The sequence below is a fragment of the Gymnoscopelus braueri genome (assembly GCF_963280865.1).
Source record: "Gymnoscopelus braueri genome assembly, chromosome: 24".
Classification (NCBI taxonomy): Eukaryota; Metazoa; Chordata; class Actinopteri; order Myctophiformes; family Myctophidae; genus Gymnoscopelus; species Gymnoscopelus braueri.
The window spans coordinates 15,052,437-15,073,750 of record NC_137626.1 but is presented as its reverse complement, the minus strand read 5'-3'; the positions used below and the strand labels follow the sequence as shown (position 1 = coordinate 15,073,750).

The following is a 21,314-nucleotide window of genomic DNA, read 5'->3' as shown; positions in this document are numbered from 1 at the left end:
CCACTGCTTATTGTAAGCGACTTTTTTGAAAGTTTTGAAAGTGACAAATCTGGACAAATTTGAGTCTTATTTTTTGATGCCAACACTGTTATACTTTCACTCCCCTGTAAATGTTGTCAGACACATGCTGGATATTTGTGCCATGCCACTGCAACCCGTCCTCCCCCCCCCCCCCCCTCCTCCCCACCACCAGTACAGTCTGGCACACTTTGGACGGGCAGCGTGTGAAAGCTATTAACGTTGTGCCGCTGTGTGTGTGTGTGTGTGAGGTTTGTTGTACAAAGCAATGTTTAGCCGAGTGGTGCTGGAGCACCACACTAATGACATGCTGACTGACACTGATATACCGTACTGTCAGTAGGCTGATGTAGAGCAGAGGCCTTGTTAAGTAGCCCGCTCCTCATTATCTCAAGTGTGTGTGTGTGTGTGTGTGGGTGTATCGCTATACTCGTGAAGACCAACTGTCCCTGCGAGTATTGTAGAACTTGAGAAATAAATAGACTTTGTGAGGACTATTTTCCTGGTGCTTTTACATGGTTAAAAACTACGTAGCTGTGCGGCGACGTCACACACCGGAAAATAGCTGATCTATAAGCACACAACGTGTCGCAGCGCGACACGTTGTGTGCTTGTAGATCTGCTATTTTTCGGCTTTAGACTTACGGTTAAAAATTACCCTTTTTTTTTGTAGGGCATTTATAAAATCGGCTTCCTAAAATGTTGATGTCCTCACGTATAGTAATAGTATAGTATAGTAATACAAGCGTGTGTGTGTGTGTGTGTGCGTGCACAAGCGTATGCCCAGTAGTGGGAGAAGTACTCTGAATTTCGTGTCTAGAGAGTCATGCACGTGTTCAAAATTTCACCTAAGTGAAAGTACAAACATATTGGCATCGGAATATACTTCAAATACGTTTTTCAGGCCAAGGAAGACCCCTTAGCCGAGGGAGAGGACCCCCACACTACACATTGTATTCATGTTATGTGTGTTTTCAGACATTTAACCACTTAAACCCTCAATACTTTGTAAACTTGACCTTTGGCTTGGTACTCGGCCTGCTCTTTTTTTGTTTAGTCCGGTAGGAGACTCAAAGAGTCTCCATTGAGTCTCCCGCCGGTCATCAAATTATTGGCTTAGGAATGCGACAAAAACTAAAAAATGACCATGAATTCAAGGTGGTGGTGTGTAATCGATAGAAAAAAGGTATTTTTGGGGGTGAACTATCCCTTTAACCCATTAAGACCGGGGACGCATCTGTATAACCACTTTAACCATTATTTTATACTTGTGGCTCTTCAAAAAATAGCAGATATACAAGCTCATAGCGCGGTACCGAGTGCCGCGCTGCGAGCTTGTAGATCTGCTATTTTTTGAAAAATCGTGAAAAGTTGTGCAAATCTTTGAATATATAATTCTTTTTAAAGCTAACTAAACTCAAATCTTTGCTTCTGGGGGGGTCCCTGGAACAACATATTTTGAGATATGGGGGTCCTCAACCAAATACATATAATTCTGGGGGTCCACTGATAAAGTTGGAGCACCACTGATATATTAACATACCTTTTTTTCAGAAAACTCTGAATGGGTTAAGTACAGCACTTTAGTAAATGTACTAAATTACTTTTTCCACCAGCGCTGCTTACGCCTGGCTGGCTCTTAACATATGGGTTTTAACCGCACAGGGCTGGGTTCCACCGACAGCGTGCGACACACCTTAGACTAGAATTATGGCTGTTAGAGGGGCGTTTCTTTCCCCCTACAGTGAGTGTTTTATTGCAGTCTGTGTGTTCCGTTCGCTTCATTCATTCATTCATTCCAACAAAGACAACGTTGGCAGGCGGCTACCTCCTGGTCATGTTTATATGGACCTGTCAGTGTCCAACTACCCCGCCCTGTTGGACGCCAGCCAGCTCTCTGGATCTTAACCTGGGTTAACCCCCCCCCCCCAACAAACCTGTGTGTTATGGCTCTTTTAGACTACGCCTGCCTGTCACAATTATGACACAATTGCCTTTTTTTTTTTATAATAAAAAAAAAAATCATTATCGCCATAATCAATCAACATGTTGATACAAATATATCCACTATTTTGTTGAACATATTTTGAGTACACAATAATTAATAACAATAATTTCCACCATATTAAAATGTGAGTATACAATTAATTATGGTCTATTTTGGTATTTTGGCCATAGCATATTCTGGTTATATGGAACCCGCAGTAGTCCAAACATACATCCATAACATAGAACATATGGATACATCTCTCTCTGACTCTCCCTTATCTATCTATTGCTATATACACACACACACACACACACACACACACACACACACACACACACACACACACACACACACACACACACACACACATTCATTCGTGAACGGAAATGACAAACTGATGACGGCTTCCGTTCTTGGTTTCAGGATGTGTAGTTCCAGACTCTATTCTATATAGACTATAGCATTTGGAGATTGTGGAACAGTTGTCTGGCTACCCTAGACTAGTCAGCTAGTATGGGACGGGTAACAAACAGGAAGGCATGTGATGGAGAATAAGAGTGTCCAGCTCCAGGGATGTTCTATACACTGGACATGGCCGTGTAGCGTCTGGCTACAGTCATTAGCCACGACTCGGCTGGCTCTATGGCGCTATCACATAGAGCCACAGATTAGCATCATATCGTTGCTGTCAGGGCAGAACAACAGGGGGTCCGGGACCCCTAGGGGGTCCTCAGAGTTACTACAGGGGGTCCGCCAATATGATTTAATTTGTTTACCGTAACCACATAAACCCTAACATCCCTTTTCTGAGGAGAACTTTAGCCAAAAATGGCAGACCAAGTAAACAAAAAAAGTTTAATCTGAAACACAATGTTATGCAGTATAGAGGGGGGTCCCTGCTTCATCTCTCTCTCAGCTAGGGGGTCCTTGGCCTGAAAACATTGAAGACCCCTGCCTTACTTGATCATACTACAGAGTGTCACACGAAAGCTTCAAAAGTAGCAGATCCACAAGCACGAAACGCGGCGCGAAACGCGGCACGAAGCGAAGCGTTTTGAGCTTCTCGATCTGCTACTTTCGCTATTTTTTTATTTTGAATCCTGAGAAGTAAACGGTTTTTTTTTCTTTTTTTTCTGCAAAATAGGGTAGCTGAGAAGGAGAGAGACATTGCTTTGGCTACACACATACTGTAATCTTGCATTTACTGACATTAATGTTGCTAGTATTGTCTAGAGTCATGCAGTCTCATGACAGCGGGGGGGAGGATGACTCCAGTCATGACCTTGGCTTGAACTACAAACTGGAACCAACAGAAGCAGCAGTGATAATAACATTCACAGTGCATTGCGCTTTAACTCATTTAGACCAGGAACCCATATACATAACCATACCTTTCAAACCACTTTTGGGGTTGTTGTTGCCATGTACAGTATATAGCAACATACTTAACCCATTAAGACCTGAGGCGATTCTTAAAAATGTTTTCTAAATCCTAACAGTTTTTTGAAAAGAATCTAAAAAAAAATGTTTTCAAGATTTTTCAAAAATAGCAGATCTACAAGCTCATAGCTTGTAGATCACTCTACACAGCTTGTAGCGCGGCACTCGGTGCCGCGCTATGAGCTTGTAGATCTGCTATTTTTGAATAGCCAAAGAAATTTGAAGTGACACAGATGCATTTCCAGGTCTTAATGGGTTAAAAAATAATACAAACATAATACATATTTAAAGTTTTTCAGATTTAGAAGGCGTTTTTAGAATCGGCCTCAGGTCTAAATAGTTTAACCACTTACACCCTCTAGACTTTGTAAACTGGACCTAAATTGTCTTTTTTTTGTGTCTACACCAAATCTCTTTGCCAAAAATGGCAGATCTACAAGCTCACTGTGCGTTGCAACGCGAGTCGCCAACACATTGTAAGCTTTTAGATCTGCTATTTCTGGCTAATGTCCCCCCCCACCAGAGGGATGCTGGGGTTCAAGTGGTTCTTGTTTTGTTTGTTGTTTAGTATTTTACTTCATTTATTTTTGCCAGATTATCTTATCTGTCTTTACACCGACCGGCACATCACTTTGAAATATTTTGTAATTTTTTGTGAACTTTTTTGCCTAATGCCTATAATGACATGGCCAAAATATGGTCTCCATGGTTAAAGTGCATACACTGTAATATATCATCACATTTACCCCATGCAAAATGAGGATGACAAACTCTATTGCACTCCCAAAACCTGCTCTGCGCTGACTCTATCCCTGGGCTAGTTTTAAGTTACGATCCAAGCCACCTTTTCTCATTATTCGGCATTGTGTGCACTTCCCCAGTAGGATCTGCTGCAACTTCTGAGCTCCGATTACAAGTATTCTTCATTTAGTTTAGTGAGTGTGGTCTTTTTTTGCTTTGTTTGGTCAATGTATCACGTTCCCAGACTACGTAGCGCTTACTTCATCAGGGACATAAAACGGGTACAGTATACATGTGATCCCGATGTTCTCCAAACTACCATGTGGGGGGTGTGTGCCCTGCGTTTGCAGGCTTAGCTGATTTGGTTCAATTCAGCTCCACTTTATTGTCAGGTTGTCTTACACAGTGTTATCATCAAACAAGAGCAGTATATAGATAATTGAGCCAGTATTACCAACCGGTTCAAAAGCTTATTTCCTGACCGGCAGAGCATCACACGCCTAGCACTCAAAATAGCAGGGATGGGTCAGAATAATCGAATATTCTAATAATCGTTTTTTTTAGGATAAAATAGATTATTTTTACATTGTTGCAATGGTTTTTTTATGCTATTATTTTCATCCAAACCCTGCCCATAGTAACTACATTTCAGATGATACCTAGTATGGGTGTAATATTTATTTATTTTCTATTTTGCGTTTACAGGAAGTAATTAAAAATCTAATTTTAGGGACTTTTGATATGAAAAACAGGGTAGGGGCGTGGTCGAATGTTCGAATAATCGTATTATAATAAGCACATTTCATTTTGGTAACTTTTGCCCTAAATAGCAGATGACACCGATCACCCCCTCAATCATCACTTCACAATAACGCCATCTGGACCGAGATATAGGACTTTTTGAGAAGGGAGACGCGTCGCTTCACTGCTTCAGCAGGAGTTTTGTCCCACTCGGCCACTTGCAGCGTTAACCACTTAAACCCTATATGGTTGACCGGAGTCCCCCAGGGCTCTACACTAGTGTCTTTTCTGTTATTGAGGGGGGAAAGCTTTCGCTGAAAATAGATCGGCTATTTTCTGCGAAGGTTTTCCCCACGATACGGATGCTGTGGTTTAAACCCATTCAACCAGGGAACGCAGCTGTGTCATTTTAGATTTTAGCTATAACCATTATTTCTATACTTTAGCTATTAAAAAATAGCAGATCTACAAGCTCATAGCGCTACGAGCTTGTAGATCTGCATTTTTTTTGAAAAATCTTGAACATTTGTGCACATTTTTAACTAAAATCTTTGCTTCTGGGGGTCCCTGGAACAACATATTTTGACACATATATCGGCGGCCAAAAACATTAACATAATTTTGCTGGTCCTTGACAAGAAAAAGTTTGAGCACCACTGATATAGAAACAATAGTTTTCCAGAAAGAATAAAGACATTTGACAGTTACAAATGTTCGCTTTAAAAAATATATATATTCAAAGATTTGCACACATTTTCACGACTTTTCAAAAATAGCAGATCTACTACAAGCTTGAGCTTGTAGATCTGCTATTTTTGAATAGCCAAAGAAATCTAAAATGACAGAGATGCGTTTCCCGGATTGAATGGGTTAAGTGGTTAAACAAAGTGCCTCGCATGTTGTTGTGTGATGGGAAATACGGATGTGTTTATGGAGATACTATGTATTGTCTTTACTCTTATGTTGTGCTGTATGCTGCTGTTCCTCATGTATTTCCATGTTGAGCAGGCTATGAAAACACATCCCTCTGGGACAACGACGCCTAATCTAATATTCATTCCTGCTCCGTGTGCCTTCCGTTCAGTCTATATCCGATCTGAAATCAAAAAGAGGAAATTGAAAATCAATCAATATGGAAACTCTCAATATTGAGTTTCCAAAAACCAAATGAAAACATGGATAATGTTCGTTTTCCCAGTTGTAATATTGAAAAAAAAAACACAAGCCAATTTCCTATTTTTTGACTTCAGATCGGATATAGAATGAATTAGGTACACAGATCCTTACGTATTATTTTAGTCTGTATGCCGTACTCTGGTTGTAAGTGATCTTGGCCATGTCTCGCTTTTAAATTCGTATATAATCCTATTTCTCTACACACACACACACACACACACACACACACACACACACACACACACACACACACACACACACACACACACACACACACACACACACACACACAAACTGTGTGACTGTGTACTGACCATTGTGTGTTATTTGTCCCCTTCTCAGCCACCAGACCCAGACAACATGTTGGGACCATCCCAAGATGGCGGAACTCTACCAGTCCCTGGGTAAGACAGACACACACACACACACACACACACACACAGCTATTTTCTGTCTCTCACTGGGTTTCAATGTCTCCTAGCTCGGGTTCAAACAAACCCAACCTCCATAGAACCGGTTCAAGCTTCAAGCTAGCCCTGCTAGAACCAACATTAGCCCAGTACGTTCAATTACAGATCCAATCGCCCAGAATGATCATAGTATGTGTGTGTGTGTGTGTGTGTTTTCCTCTGCAGCGGACCTGAACAACGTTCGCTTCTCGGCGTACCGCACAGCCATGAAGCTCCGACGCCTGCAGAAAGCCCTTTGCCGTAAGTTCACTCTCTCTGTCTCTCCTCCATTGCCTTTTTTTCTTTCTTTTTTAACCATAACTTAACCACTTAAACCCATTCTATCCGGCAACGCATCTACAAATGTCTTCTAAATAAACAGAAAAAAACGTATGTCGCTATATCAGTGTTTTCTTTTATTTGGGCCGCGGACCCCCATCTCAAAATATTTTGTTCCAGGGACCCCCAGAAGCAAAGATTTGAGTTAAAAATGTTTGCTTCATTCACTCATAGCTATGAGCTTGTATATCTGCTATTTTTGAATAGCCAAAGTATAAAATGATGGTTTAAGTGGTTACACAAGAAGATGCGTTCCCGGTTTTAATGGGTTTTGCTGGGGGCCCCTCTGCCCGGACCCCACTTTGAGAACCAATGCGCTAGGATTCATTGGTAAGATGGGCCCGGCTGTGCTTTAGTCCGATGTACCAAACCAAACCATCCCTAACTAAACAGAATGTTCACGTACCGTTGATAATATCAGATCTACGTGCATCAAATTCAATTCCTGTACTCTATTATACTCAAGGCTGAACAAAGCAAAGGTGCGAGAGGCCAGCATACCGGTGCAGAATGAACAGACCACTGACCAAAAAAAAGATGTCACTGATTGGCTGAAATTTTGTCACCTACCTGAAAACATTATTTTGGTTCATTAAAGAGCTGGAGAGACATGGAGACTCCTGTTCCTGAACAGACACACTATAGCAATGCTTACTATCACAATATAGTGCTTTAACCTTTTTTACAAAAAAACGTTTGTTTTAACCAAAAAATATCACTTACCCTACCATTAAACCCCTTTATGGTAGGGCTAATGCATACAGTACATAAGCAAGAATAGAAAATAGTGCACCTACAGCAAGTGACAGTGAAAAACTGTCACTGTGTCACTGGCTTCACTTTTGTAAATGGATATATATGTTTGCATCCTGACGAGCCTCGGCATCTATTTTGTGTCTCTTCTGTTGATTCTGGACTCGTATGTTCATCAAATTGGGGACGTTATGTCATGTGAATGACAGATGCACAGGGATCAGTGCGTCTCTGCTGCAGATTTGTCCTGTTTGTGTCTTTCCTATCTATCTTATATCTTATCTATCTTATCTCTCTATCTCTTGCTCCCTATCTCTCCATCTCTCTCTCAGCTCCCACCTCCCTCCTCCCTGCACTTCATCTGTCTTTCCATCTGCCTCTCCACCTGTATCATCCATCTATCTCCTTTCCTCTTATTCTCTCTCCTTTCCTCTTCTTCTCTTCTCTTCTCTTCTCTTCTCTTCTCTTCTCTTCTCTTCTCTTCTCTTCTCTTCTCTTCTCTTCTCTTCTCTTCTCTTCTCTTCTCTTCTCTTCTCTTCTCTTCTCTTCTCTTCTCTTCTCTTCTCTTCTCCTCTTCTCTTCTCCTTTATTGTTTTGACTCCCATCTCTCCCACAGTGTGTGTGTGTGGGGTGGGGTGTTATTTACTCATCAAAGCCTGTCTCTCGCCAATGCATCTGTTGAATTTACCAGCCACCTACGAGGTGTGTGTGTGTCTGCCCACACACACACACACACACACATATTCTTGAACGTTACAAGCATGTATTCAAACTGCAGTCAGTGCAGGGTCTGTCCTTATTTCGTTTACACATTTTAGTCTTGAGAGCTTGATTTGAGATGCCTCCATTATTAGGTGATCGCTTATTCGCTTTCATTCGCTCTCTCCTTCCAACAGCCCCTCCACACGCAGTATATCTATATTCTTATATTTACAGTACTAAATACTGTATATGTCTGTCTGTCTATCAGGGCTGCAACTACCGATTATTTTCAGCAGATCTACAATCTCATTTCGCGGCTCTCGGTGCCGCGCTATGAGCTTGTATATCTGCTATTTCTGAATAGCCAAAGTTTCCCAAAGTCTTAATGGGTTATGTATTCTGCGGCACACCGGCACTCACTTTGAGAAACCCTGATCTATATAACAATGTGTGTGTGTGTGTGTGTGTCTCTCTCTCTCTCTCTCTCTCTCCAGTGGACCTGCTGGGCATGCCCATAGCGTGTGAGGTGTTCGAGCAGCACGGCCTCAAGCAGAACGAGCAGCTGCTGGACATCGCCCAGCTGGTCACCTGTCTGACCGGCCTGTACCAGAGGCTGGAGCACACCAACACGCACCTGGTCCAAGTGCCGCTGTGTGTGGACATGTGCCTCAACTGGCTGCTCAACGTCTACGACACGTAAGGTGTACACACACACACACACACACCAGGGCTGTCACTGTTATGACGACATTTTACATGACGATTAATTAACAAGAATTAATTGGATACAATCATATCCAGTGGTGTAAAGTAACTAAGTACATTTACTTAAGTACTGTACTTCTAGTACAATTTTGAGGTGCTTTTACTTTACCGCAGTATTTCCAATTGTCAATACTTTTACTTCTACTCCACTACATCTCAGAGGGAAATATTGTACTTTTACTCCACTACAATTATTTGAAAACTTTAATTACTAGTTACTTTGCAGATTATTACATTATAAAACATACATTAAGCACTTTAGCCCTATTTTATATATAAGCTATTTGAAAATAGCCGATCTACAAGCTCATAACGCGTCGCTATGCGACGCGTTATGAGCTTGTAGATCTGCTATTTTCAAACATTTTAGTGCTTTTACTTTTGGTACTTTAAGTACATTTTGATGCCAATACTTTTGTACTTTTAATCAAGTACATTTCGAATTCCAGACTTTTACTTGTAACGTTGAGTATTTCTATATTGCATTATTGGTACTTTTACTTAAGTAAAGAATTTGAGTACTTTTTCCACCACTGGATATAAACATATATAAGCGACTAAGTATAAATTAAGCCTGAATATTTTTGTTAAACCATAAAACAAGCATTTTTCATTGTGAAACCTCACAATGTCTACTTCTCAAATTCTGCGATACCGCGTGTATGGACCTTTGGCCCTCACAAATATAGTAATAGAAGGACGCACGCACACACACACACACACACACTCACATACACACACGCACAACAACACGCACACGGAGCTAAAGACGGGGGATATGTGTGGGGGAAGTGCAAACGTGAAAATAACGACTCAGATGGAGTCATTCTGAAGCAGGAAAAGGATCATTTTACATTTCAGTTTTATTTCAAAGGACAGCTCTTGTCTCCTTGGTGGATTATATAATTGACTTTGAACTGAATCGAGTTCAAAATAGTTCTTCCTGATATGGTATTACTATCCTTCAAGTTGTCAGATACTGTGTGTCCAGATCAGTGGTTCCCAAACATTTTAGCTCGACGCTTTAACCCATTAAGACCTGAAGCCGATTCTACAAATGTCTTCTAGATCCCAACAGTATTCTGAAAAAAACATACGTTTCTATATCAGTGGTGCTTTTCCATTTCAAGGACCCCCAAACTTATATGTATTTGGCTGCGGACCCCCATCTCACAATATGTTGTTCCAGGGACCCCCCAGAAGCAAAGATTTGAGTTTGAAAATGTTCGCTTTAAAACAATATGTATTCAAAGATTTGCACACGTTTTCATGATGTTTCAAAAATAGCAGATCTACAAGCTCGTAGCGCGGCACTCGGTGCCGCGCTATGAGCTTGTATATCTGCTATTTTTGAATAGCCAAAGTGTAAAATAATGCACACTAAGACACTCTTGTATGATGAAGTAGGGCATACATTTATGGGAAAAAAATAGGTTTCTGCCTGACGGCAACGATATATACGTACACATATCATACAGCGGCACGTGTGACACACAGATATACATTGATTGATAGATTGAATACTTTATTAGTCAGACATTAAAAAGGATAACACAAAAAACGTCTTGTGACTTGATTCCATTGTGCTCCTATGTGTTCAATTAATCAACATAGCATACAAAATTCAACAAATACAAGCACAATATGTACAAAGGAGATGGGACATTATATTTATTCGGCCCAGTTTTGAAAGAAACCAGTGTGTTTCACATCCTTTTAATGGATGGTGTCAGGGTACTCCACATTTTGGTGGCAGAGTAGTAGAATTTTCCCATGTTTTTTCTAAATGTGGGTGGTACTACATCATGGTCGCTCCCTCATATGACACAAAACACAACAATGGAAAAAAGGAATGGAAATGGACACGTGATGGAGCATACTTTATTATCGCCTGTTGTTGGACTGAATGAATACAATGGATACTGCTCACTCCAAATACATAATACAGTATACATACAAACAGACGGACAGAACACACGCATGTATACGTACACATAATCCTACCGCTACACATGAGACCTACACGGATACATTTGTGTATGGCCGGCGGTATTTTGGGCGGCAGTGGCTCAGGGGTAGAGTGGCCAGTAGAGTGGCCGGATGGAAGCCGTGAGGTTTCCAGTTCGATCCCGGGCTCCCCTAGAGTTAGTGTCGAAGTGTCCTTGAGCAAGACGCTGAACCCCTAATTGCTCCCGATGAGCAGGTTGGTGCCTTGCATGGTTTCCTCCGCCATCGGTGTATGAATGGGTGAATGTAATGCACAATCTATGTAAAGCGCTTTGGATAAAAGCGCTATATAAAGGCACCATTTACCATTTACATTTAACACAAATACGACACAAGTGGGAAATACACACCTGATTCAGAATGGAATGACTTGAGCCGGTGTTGTCGTTGTGTCTCTCAGTGGTCGCACTGGAAAGATCCGGACGCTGTCCTTCAAAACTGGAATCATCTCACTCTGCAAGGCCCATCTGGAAGACAAATACAGATGTGAGTCTCTCACACACACACACACACACACACACACGCATGCACGCACAGTGGTGGAAAGTAACTTATTAGTTGTACTTATTAGTTGTCATTTAGTTTTTGTTCAAGTACTGATATGTTAAGATAATGTAAAAGATTGCTGATCTCTTAGGGAGTTGTGTGTGCGCGTTTTATTTTAACCGAAAAATATCACTTACACAATCTTTAACTCATTCAGTGCCCGGCTTATTTATGGCAGTTTGGCTCTGAGTGCCACAGCCAAAATTCATTGTAAAAAAAAAGTGCTTAGGAGCCCAGATACAGCCTTTTTCAGTAAGAAGTTAAACAAAGAGTGAATGGAGCAGAATATTTTCAAATCATGATATCTTGGGTTCTGAAATTTTTTTTCCAAAAAAAAAGAGAAAAAGTTTAGATTATTTTCACGTCTTAGACGTCCAGTGGCACTCAGGGCTTATATTAACGGACGTCCAGTGGCACTGAATGAGTTAAGTACTCTTTAAGTTAAATGTACATAGTTATTGTCCACCATTGTTTAACATTGTCTGTGTGTGTGTGCTTGTCCATGTCCATGCAGTCCTGTTCCGCCAGGTAGCCAGCGCCACGGGCTTCTGTGACCAGAGGAGGCTGGGTCTGCTCCTCCACGACTCCATCCAGATCCCCAGACAGCTGGGGGAGGTCGCCTCCTTTGGCGGCTCCAACATCGAGCCGTCCGTCCGCAGCTGCTTCCAGTTTGTACGTAAACACAACATGCACGTACATTAGTGGGCTCTCACGTCACCCAAATCCGCGCGTACACATTAATTATCCACCCGTTATCCAACCGCAATCATTATATTATCCAATGTATATATCCGCACCAACCGCATTTTCCGGAACCACTGGTCTTAACCCATTAAGACCTGAGAAGATTCTAGAAATGTCTTCTAAATCCTAAAAAAAAATTGAAAAAAAAAACCAATTTTTTTTTTTCTCGATTTTTCAAAAATAGCAGATCTACAAGTTCATAGCGCGGCACTCGGTGCCGCGCTATGAGCTTGTATATCTGCTATTTTTGAATAGCCTAAAGAAATCTAAAGTGACACAGATGCGTTCCAGGTATCAATGGGTTAAGAGATACAAATCTGGGATCCGAGGTCTTGTTTTCCACTTTAGCAGCGTGACGCTTTGAGACTTTATGCAAACAAACCTGACCTTTCCATTATCCAATCTCTGGTATCTTTTAGCTGGCAACAAAGTGCAGCAGTGTTCCCAGAGTTCCCCTTATTTTATCCTGCATGTGGGGTGCAGTTCTCCTGACTGGAGGCGTTTGAATGTTTTGTTCCTTCTTTTTTTTCACTTTCACCTTCAGTTGATTGAGTGGGCTGAATGCACATGCTCACACGCACATACACATGCACACATACACTAGACACAAAACTGCTGGTGTGAATCTAACGAATCTGTGGCGTGGGACAAATGAGATAGAAAAAGACCACCTGGTCTGTGAGTGTGTGTGTGTGTGTGTGTGTGTGTGTGTGTGTGTGTGCGCGTGCGTGTGTGTGTGTGCGCGCTTGTCAGAGAGAGAGACGGAGGGGCTGAAAAGTGAAATAAAACTCATCCACTTGTGCCCCCCCCTCTGTCTCTCTGTCTGTCTGTCTGTTTCTCTCTCCATCTGTCTCTCTCTGACTCTACCTCTCTGTTTCTCTGTCTCTGTCTCTGTCTGTCTGTCTCTCTCTCCATCTGTCTCTCTGACTCTCTGTGCCTTCCGGTGTCCTTCCTTCCCCATATGTCCCTGTGTCTCTCACCCCCCCCCCTCTCAATAAAATTTCAAAATGCTTTATTGGCATGATAAAATATGTTTTACATTGCCAAAGCATGTATAACATAAAACAAGTCACAGCATTACGTATACACAGACAACAAGTGAATAACATACATCCTAACAATAGTGAATAACAAGCAATACTTGTTTCTCTCTCTCTCCCATTTCATTATCTCCCCTCCTTCCCTCCTCTCCTCTCCCATCCCGTCCCTCCAGGCCAACAATAAACCAGAGCTGGAGGCGGCCATGTTCTTGGACTGGATGCGTCTGGAGCCTCAGTCCATGGTGTGGTTGCCGGTTCTTCACCGCGTGGCTGCCGCCGAGACGGCCAAGCACCAGGCCAAGTGCAACATCTGCAAAGAGTGTCCCATCATAGGCTTCAGGTAGGAGTGTCTCACCCATAGGCTTCAGGTAGGAGTGTCCTACCTGTCCCAAAGTGTGAGAATCCCTGTTCTACCTGAAAGGACCTATTCAGAATGGGTCCCCAGCAAAATGGGATAAAATGGCATCAAAATCTATTCAGCCACTGGTTATTCGTTCATTGCGATGCATTTTGAGCTTGTAGAAAGGTTATTTTTTAAAACTATTTTATTTGCCAACACAGATCTCTTATGGGGGTCCACTCCCTAGCTCAAAATCGTTTCAGGGCAGGGTCCGTGACAAAATACATATTAATTCGGGGGGTCCTTAAAGGGATAGTTCACCCAAAAATGTGACTATCGATTAGTCACCCCATGGAGAATTCATGGATATTTTTTTGTTTTTGTCGCATTCCTAAGCCAATAATTTGATGACCAGCGGACCGGTAGGCAGCGGTTCCGGTAGGAGACGCAAAGGAGACTCTTTGTGTCTCCTACCGGAACCGCTGCCGGTCATCAAATTATTGGCTTAGGAATGGGGTGACTAATCGATAGCAAAAGTCATTGTGTGGGTGAACTATCCCTTTAGCATGAAAAAAGTTTCAGAATCACTGCCCTAGAACACAGACTTTGGTGATAAGCCGTGCGTCGCTGCTAGTGCTACTGTGTTGTGGATGGTGTGGTTTTTACATATTCCTATGGGTAACTAGCCAAACATAGACACTGCCACGTCAGGATATTTCCAGTGCAGCTTACAATGGAAACTCTTTTTCATTTTTTTTGGGGAACCATCTAAAAACCGCATGTTTTCTGTGTCAGCCCGCTAATAATAAAAAAAAGAGCAAGTGTTTCTTTCCAGACTTGCCGGTTTTTGAAGCGACGTTCGAAAAATAATCCTACGGGCACAAAGCCAGAGCAGCAGTCAGAGGCAGGAGATGCCAGCTTTTTCACACTCATAGTAACAACAACCAGAGACGTGTCGCGGTCGTCGTCATGAACACTTGCGTAACGTGTTGCCGAACGGCATTCTGGGAAAACAGGAAACCTATCATTGGTAAGAAAGGTCCTACCAATGATACTAATTATGGCTCCGTTTCATTTAGGGTAGCACAGGGTTATTTTCATCGACTAAAACTATGATAAAAAAAGATTGTCGACTACCTTTTTTCACCGAGGAAAACTAAATAAAAACTAAATAAAAAATAAGCTATGACGACTAAAACTAAGACTAAATATATTGACAATTTTGTCAACAAGTAAAAACTAGACTCAAATGTTAGGGAGGGACTAGTGGAGAAGAGATCCAGTAGAACTAAGACAAGTCATTTTGTGTTTGGTTGTGTGCAGGTGTCACACTCCGAAAATAGCTGATCTACAAGCTCTGTGAGCTTGTAGATCAGCTATTTTCGGCACACAGCTGAGTATAAATTAGGCATTTCAACCCCATGCGACACTTCAGGGGCAGAAAATGTCGCCGGTCACGTGGTTCATGTAAACTCGATATACGATACGCTCATAGACTCCAGTGCACTCCGTAAACTTCCGGTTCCAGGCTTTGTCACTATTCGCCAATAGAAGGCTCTGTAGAAGACTGGCCCGATGAAGTGAAAAGGAGGTGACGCAACTCTCCTTATATGGCTCTGGGTGCAACAACAGTGGCAACCGGTGGGAGAAATTAATTGGCGTAACAACCAAATTGTGGAGAAAAAGAAGTAAAAAAAGATAAATAATTGGCTACTCTGAATGTAAAAAGAAAAATTGTTGAATTTTCCACAAGTCATTCTGAATCAGATCCGTCAACCAGACGGTACATGACATTTTAAATGTTAAAAGTAGGGAGAAAAACACTGTCATCAATATTTCAGTTTCTGTTCACTCTTTCATCTTCTCCATCTCTCTCTCTCTCTCTCCACCCCCCCCCATCCCCCCCCCCCCCCCCCCCGCTTTCTGTGTTTCTTGTGTCTCAGGTATCGGAGTCTGAAACACTTCAACTATGACATCTGCCAAAGCTGCTTCTTCTCCGGCCGCGTAGCCAAGGGCCACAAGATGCAATACCCCATGGTGGAGTACTGCACCCCGGTACGTCATCACCATGTTTCACTGTCATTTCTCCAAGTCAGGTGGTCTGCAACGTTATTCCAGGCCGAGGACCCCTTGGATTCATGTTAAATGTGTGTTTTCAGTCATTTGACGACTTAAACCCTCAATGCTTCGCCAAAAATAGCCGCTCTACAAGCTCACAACGCGTCGCAGACACATTGTGAGCTTGTAGATCTGCTAATGTTCCCACCCAGAATAGGGACGCTAGGGTTCAAGTGGTTAATATAAAAAAAATAAAACTCCTATCACACAAAGATTTGGAGGCCCCCATGTAGTATATCTGAGGGACCCCCTGTTGAAGACCCCTTGCCAAACTAGGAGGACTATTTACTAAAATACTACCTAACTAGGAAGGTTCCTGTGAATTGTACACTTTCATTCCTACACATAATTCATTGACAGATCCCATGTTTGTGGGGGGGGGGGGGGGTCTCAGAGGACGACAACTCATAGGTTTCTATTTGTTAAAGGATTTGCTCTGAGGAAGAATATATTGGTTCAGCCTGTGTGTTTGCACGTGAGTCTCCCTGTGTGTGTGTGTGTGTGTGTGTGTGTGTGTGTGTATCCACCCATCTGGAGAACAAGGCTGTCTTTGTCTCTCCTGGTCTTTCTCTCTCTCTCGCTCTCTCCTTGCCTCACTTTTGTCCTTTTTCTCGTCCCCTTTACCCTCCTCTACCTCTTTTAACATTCCCGCCTTAAACATGCAGTCTCCCTCTCTCTATCCCTCTGTGCCTATCTCTCTCGCTCTTATTCTATCTTCTCTCTCTACCATTCCTTGTCCCTCTACCTGTTTGTCCCCTTTCCAGTATTTCTTTCTCACTCCCCACTTCCCTCCCCTCTCTTTCTCTCCCCTCTCCCTCTCTCTCTCTCTCTCTCTCTCCTCTCCCCACCTTATCTCTTCCCACCCCCCTTTCTTTTTCTTTCCCCCTTATCTCCAGCTCTCTCTCTCTTTCTCTCAATCTGAACACTCTCTCTCTCTCTATCTCTCTCTCCCCCGCTTTCTCGCTCACTCTCGCCTTCTCTCTCTCGCTCTCTCACCCTCTCTTTCTCGAGCCACTTTCATACAGAGATCCTAGAATAATGGCGTGAATGGATTTTTTTTCTTTGTACCCACAGCCAAACAAAGACGCCTCCTCTGCATGTGGTTTTTACATGTCGTCTCTGTGTCGGGACGGAAACCTCATATGTACAAATTCCAAAACTGTTGCTTTTCAGGATTGAAATTCAAAAGCATCCAAAGTGGCAGATCCACAAGCCCTTTCGAGCTTGTGGATCTGGTGGTACTTGATGCTTTTGTGTGACGCTGTAGAATGATCAAGTAGGGCAGTGGTTCTCAACCAGTGGTCCGGGGACCACCAGTGGTCCTTGAGGGGGTTCCAGGTGGTCCCCAGCTAAATGATGGAGAGTTGGTAACCAAATGGACCCCTTATAGATCTTTAACTCTTGAGAGCGTAAAATGAAACCAAATGGACCCTTACGGGTCCATTTGGTTTCATTTTACGCTCTCAAGAGTAAAATTATTGTTAAAAATCTGCTATACTTAATTTAGAAGAAGTCTACACAATTAGAGAATGTAGAAGAATTGTTATTTTGATCAAAGTTTGCCTGTTATCTCTCCTATGGGTACCACATAAATACAGCATGGAATTGTGGACAAAATCGTATCCAACGATAACAACATATTCGTACGTTTTGGGTCTGAGAGGCTAAATCTCATCAAACGGTGGTTCCGTGGCTCAAGTGCCCGAATAAATAATGGTACCTTGATATGAAAAGGGTTGAAAACCACTAAAGTAGGGCGTTCATTTACGAGAAAAAATAACACAAAAGCGTAGAATATGGAGATAAGAGGTTTCTTCCCAGACAACAGCGTTCTGGGGATCGGAGGCGTGAACAAAAGCGTCGGCGTCTAGCGCTATACTATACGCTGTGTGACTGCTGTTGTCGGTAGATTCTATACATTTACAACTATAGCCTATGTATTAATTTCGCACAATAGACGCGCAAAATTGACCGACAATGTAGCAGAACAGAGTCACGGAAGCGCCGGCATTGAAGCGAATTCCTTCACCGAGCGACATAAAGGCTGTTTTTTCCAAATAAGTAGAGCATGCTGAAGTTGTATAACCCACTCGGTTGTTGTCAGAAACATCATTTGAAAGTTACAACACACTCTCAATGGTCTCTCTCTCTCTTTCTCTCTCTCTCTCTCTCTATCCCTCTCCCTCTCCCTCCCTCTCACTCTCTCACTCTCTCTCACTCTCACTCTCTCTCTGTCTCACACACAAGCACATCGAGATGACAGCTGTTGTTGGACTTCATACATTTACAACGACAGCCATTATTTCCCAAAACACAGACTCAGATTTATGCATTGTTTATTAAGATTAGGCCTTTTCCTTTAGGGTAATTTATTTAGATCAGTTGTCGTTGCCACTGTAAGGTCAGGACTGACTTCGTGTCTCGCCCATTTTCTCTAGAGAAAAACAAAGAATAAAAGACGGACCCAAACATCATTAATTAGAGAGAGAGAGAGAGAGGTTGATAATGTGTGACATTGCAAACAGATTTGTGGCAACAACATGTTCGAAATTAGCCGATCTATATGCTCACAACGCGTCATGCGGCTATTTTTAGATAAAACCCCCCCAACAACCTATAACCTAGCATTTCTAAAGAATTTGCACAAATCTTCTCTTATCGGGGTCCCTGGCACAACATATTTTCAGATGGGGGTCCGTGGCCAATTACCTAGTATACATGTTTGGGTTCTTGTCATGAAAATGTTCGAGATCTACTCACTGCCATACCTTATGAGACAGAGTGGTGGCGCAATATTCCCTCTCCTCTCTCTCGCTCTCTCTCAGGAGTGTGTGTGTGTGTGTGTGTGGAGGGTCTGTTCTCAAGTGTATGGATCCAGAGAATGAAGTGTGTGTGCCAATCTCCACATAGAACAAGTGTTTATGTATCTGAAGTGCGCTGGACCAGAATTTTTTGAATGTGAGCTTTGATGTGAAGTACGGGGGTTGAGGACTCTTCTCATGATGCTGTACATGCGAGCACTTCCACTCACAGCATTGTTTTGAGTGTGAGTGTACAAGAGATGTACCCGCAGCCCGCCATTCAGGAGAGTCTTCTCTCAGGCCATGTCAGCCTGTGGCAGAGGATGGAGGGTTTTTTTAAGGGCGAGGGGCAGGCAAAAGGGTGGTGGAGGAACTGACGGAGTCAGCTAGGTGTTGTAGACCAGTGGTTCTTTTTCATGTCAAGGACCCCCAAAATGATATGTATTTGGCTGCGGACCCCCCATCTAAAAAATATTTTGTGCCAGGGATTTTTCAAAAATAGCAGATCTACAAGCTCATAGCACGGCACGAAGTGACGCGCTATGAGCTTGTAGATCTGCTATTTTTTTAATAGCCAAATTCTAAAATATGGTTAAAATGATTATTAACACATTTTGCTGGGGACCCCGGACCCCACTTTGAGAGCCAATGTTGTAGACACAGAGAGCCTGGTTCCAATGAGCAGGTTTTGACGAGTAAAGCGATTTCTTGACCACGTGAGGCCTACTTTATTATTCTGTACTCGAACGGCAAATGAAAATAGAGCTCTACAAGCTCACAGCACGTCACATCATGAATCACAAATTGATAGAAAATGTGCCCAAGATAGACATGTGGGTAACATGTTTAAAAATGTGGGTTTTTCGATATATTTTTCCGGTTATTTGGCCAGCCCTGAGATTGAGATGCAGGCGATGGCAGACCTGTCCTGCATACAATGAGGGCAACAAGAAATAAATAAATAAAAGTCTCACCACTGGCAGGCTTTGTTTCCCCGGACTGTGATAAATGTTTTAAGATCTGTGAACCGTGTTACTACTAACTACTGTAAGAGCACAAACGTGAAGGATCCATAAACCGCGTTACTACTTCCACGTAGTATTACTACTACTAGAGCACTAACGTGAAGGAGGTACTACAGACTGAACAAATAATACCACCTCCGACAGGAATAGTTTGTCACCACATACAATTTAGAATGGATGTGTTCCAACCTTTTTTCCCCCTCGGAGCCCCCTCCCCTTCTTACATCTGACAAAGCTGTCTTTTTGTATCGATAACAACCTGAAAGTTTGCTCTTAGCCAGTGGTGGAAAGTAACTAAGTACATTTACTTAAGTACTGTACTTAAGTACAATTTTGAGGTATTTTTTACTTTACTTGAGTATTTCCAATACTTTTACTTCTACTCCACTACATCTCAGAGGCTTATATTGTACTACAAGTATTTGAAAACTTTAGTTACTATTTACTTTTCAGATATAAATTATGATATTATGAAACGTACATTTACCACTTTAGCCCTATTTTATACCTAGGCTATTTGAAAATAACAGATCTACAAGCTTGTAGATCGGCTATTTTCAAACATTTTAGTACTTTTACTCTTGGTACTTTGAGTACATTTTGATACCAATAACTTTTATACTTTTACTCAATTCAATTTTGAATTCTGGACTTTTACTTGTAACGGAGTATTTCTATATTGCATTATTGGTACTTTTACTTAAGTAAAGAATTTGAGTACTTTTCCCACCACTGCTCTTTACCGCATTTACATAGAAGTGCAAACTGAAATGTTGATTGATGTACACTGTCCCTGGTAAAAAAAGAAAGAAAGAAAGAAAGAAGAAAAGTGGGCTTGGTAATGAGTTATGGCATTAATCATGTTGGCTGTTTGTTCAGGATAAGTGACCTAGTGGACACAGGGAGGCTTAAGAATCCACAGGGAACAGTTTACACAGGTCACAATAAAAGGGGGACAGGGTGAGTGCAGCCTGTATTATTTTTAGGCAGCATAGTAACACTAATGAAGGATGAAATGTGTGCGGTCAGTTTTGTAGACCAGTGGTTCTCAAACTTTCTTTCATTTCAAAGACCCCCATAAACTCTGAGAGCGTACGGGTCCATTTGGTTCCATTTGCACGCCCTCAGAGTTACAGAACTGTAACTAAGGGTCCATTTGGAACCCTCCTCAGCTATGTTAGCATTCTGCCTACAGATAGAAAAATAAAAGTGCCAACTTGAACCAAACCCGTTTCTTCAGACCAACCTTTCAGACTAAGGTTCTTTAAAGAACCATTATTTTAACGGCTCTAGGATAAAGAACTCTTAAAGGACCACTTCACCCATTTTCAACCTATCTTCATATACTGTAACTGGTCCTCACTAATACTTAATTGCGATTATCTCAAATAATTGTGATTAGGCGATTATGTAGTAATTATGTCAGGCCTAGGACACTACGAGTTGGTGAGTTAACCCATTAAAACCGGGAACGCATCTGTGTAAACTACTTTAACCATTATTTTATACTTTGGCTATTAAAAAATAGCAGATCTACAAGCTCATAGCGTAGCACCGAGTGCCGCACTATGAGCTTCTA

General features: G+C 42.1%; 1 protein-coding gene across 1 annotated transcript in view; it reads left to right on the top strand.

Moving 5' to 3' along the window:
- The window catches only part of dmd (dystrophin), a 500,806-nt gene that overhangs the window by 450,164 nt on the left and 29,328 nt on the right, over window positions 1-21,314 (top strand). Inside the window, exons 69-75 of the mRNA XM_080421894.1 lie at window positions 6,449-6,510; window positions 6,742-6,816; window positions 8,844-9,045; window positions 11,522-11,607; window positions 12,182-12,339; window positions 13,625-13,791; window positions 15,735-15,846. Of these exons, the coding sequence (XP_080278020.1) occupies window positions 6,449-6,510; window positions 6,742-6,816; window positions 8,844-9,045; window positions 11,522-11,607; window positions 12,182-12,339; window positions 13,625-13,791; window positions 15,735-15,846 (862 nt within the window). The remainder of the gene's footprint in view (window positions 1-6,448; window positions 6,511-6,741; window positions 6,817-8,843; window positions 9,046-11,521; window positions 11,608-12,181; window positions 12,340-13,624; window positions 13,792-15,734; window positions 15,847-21,314) is intronic.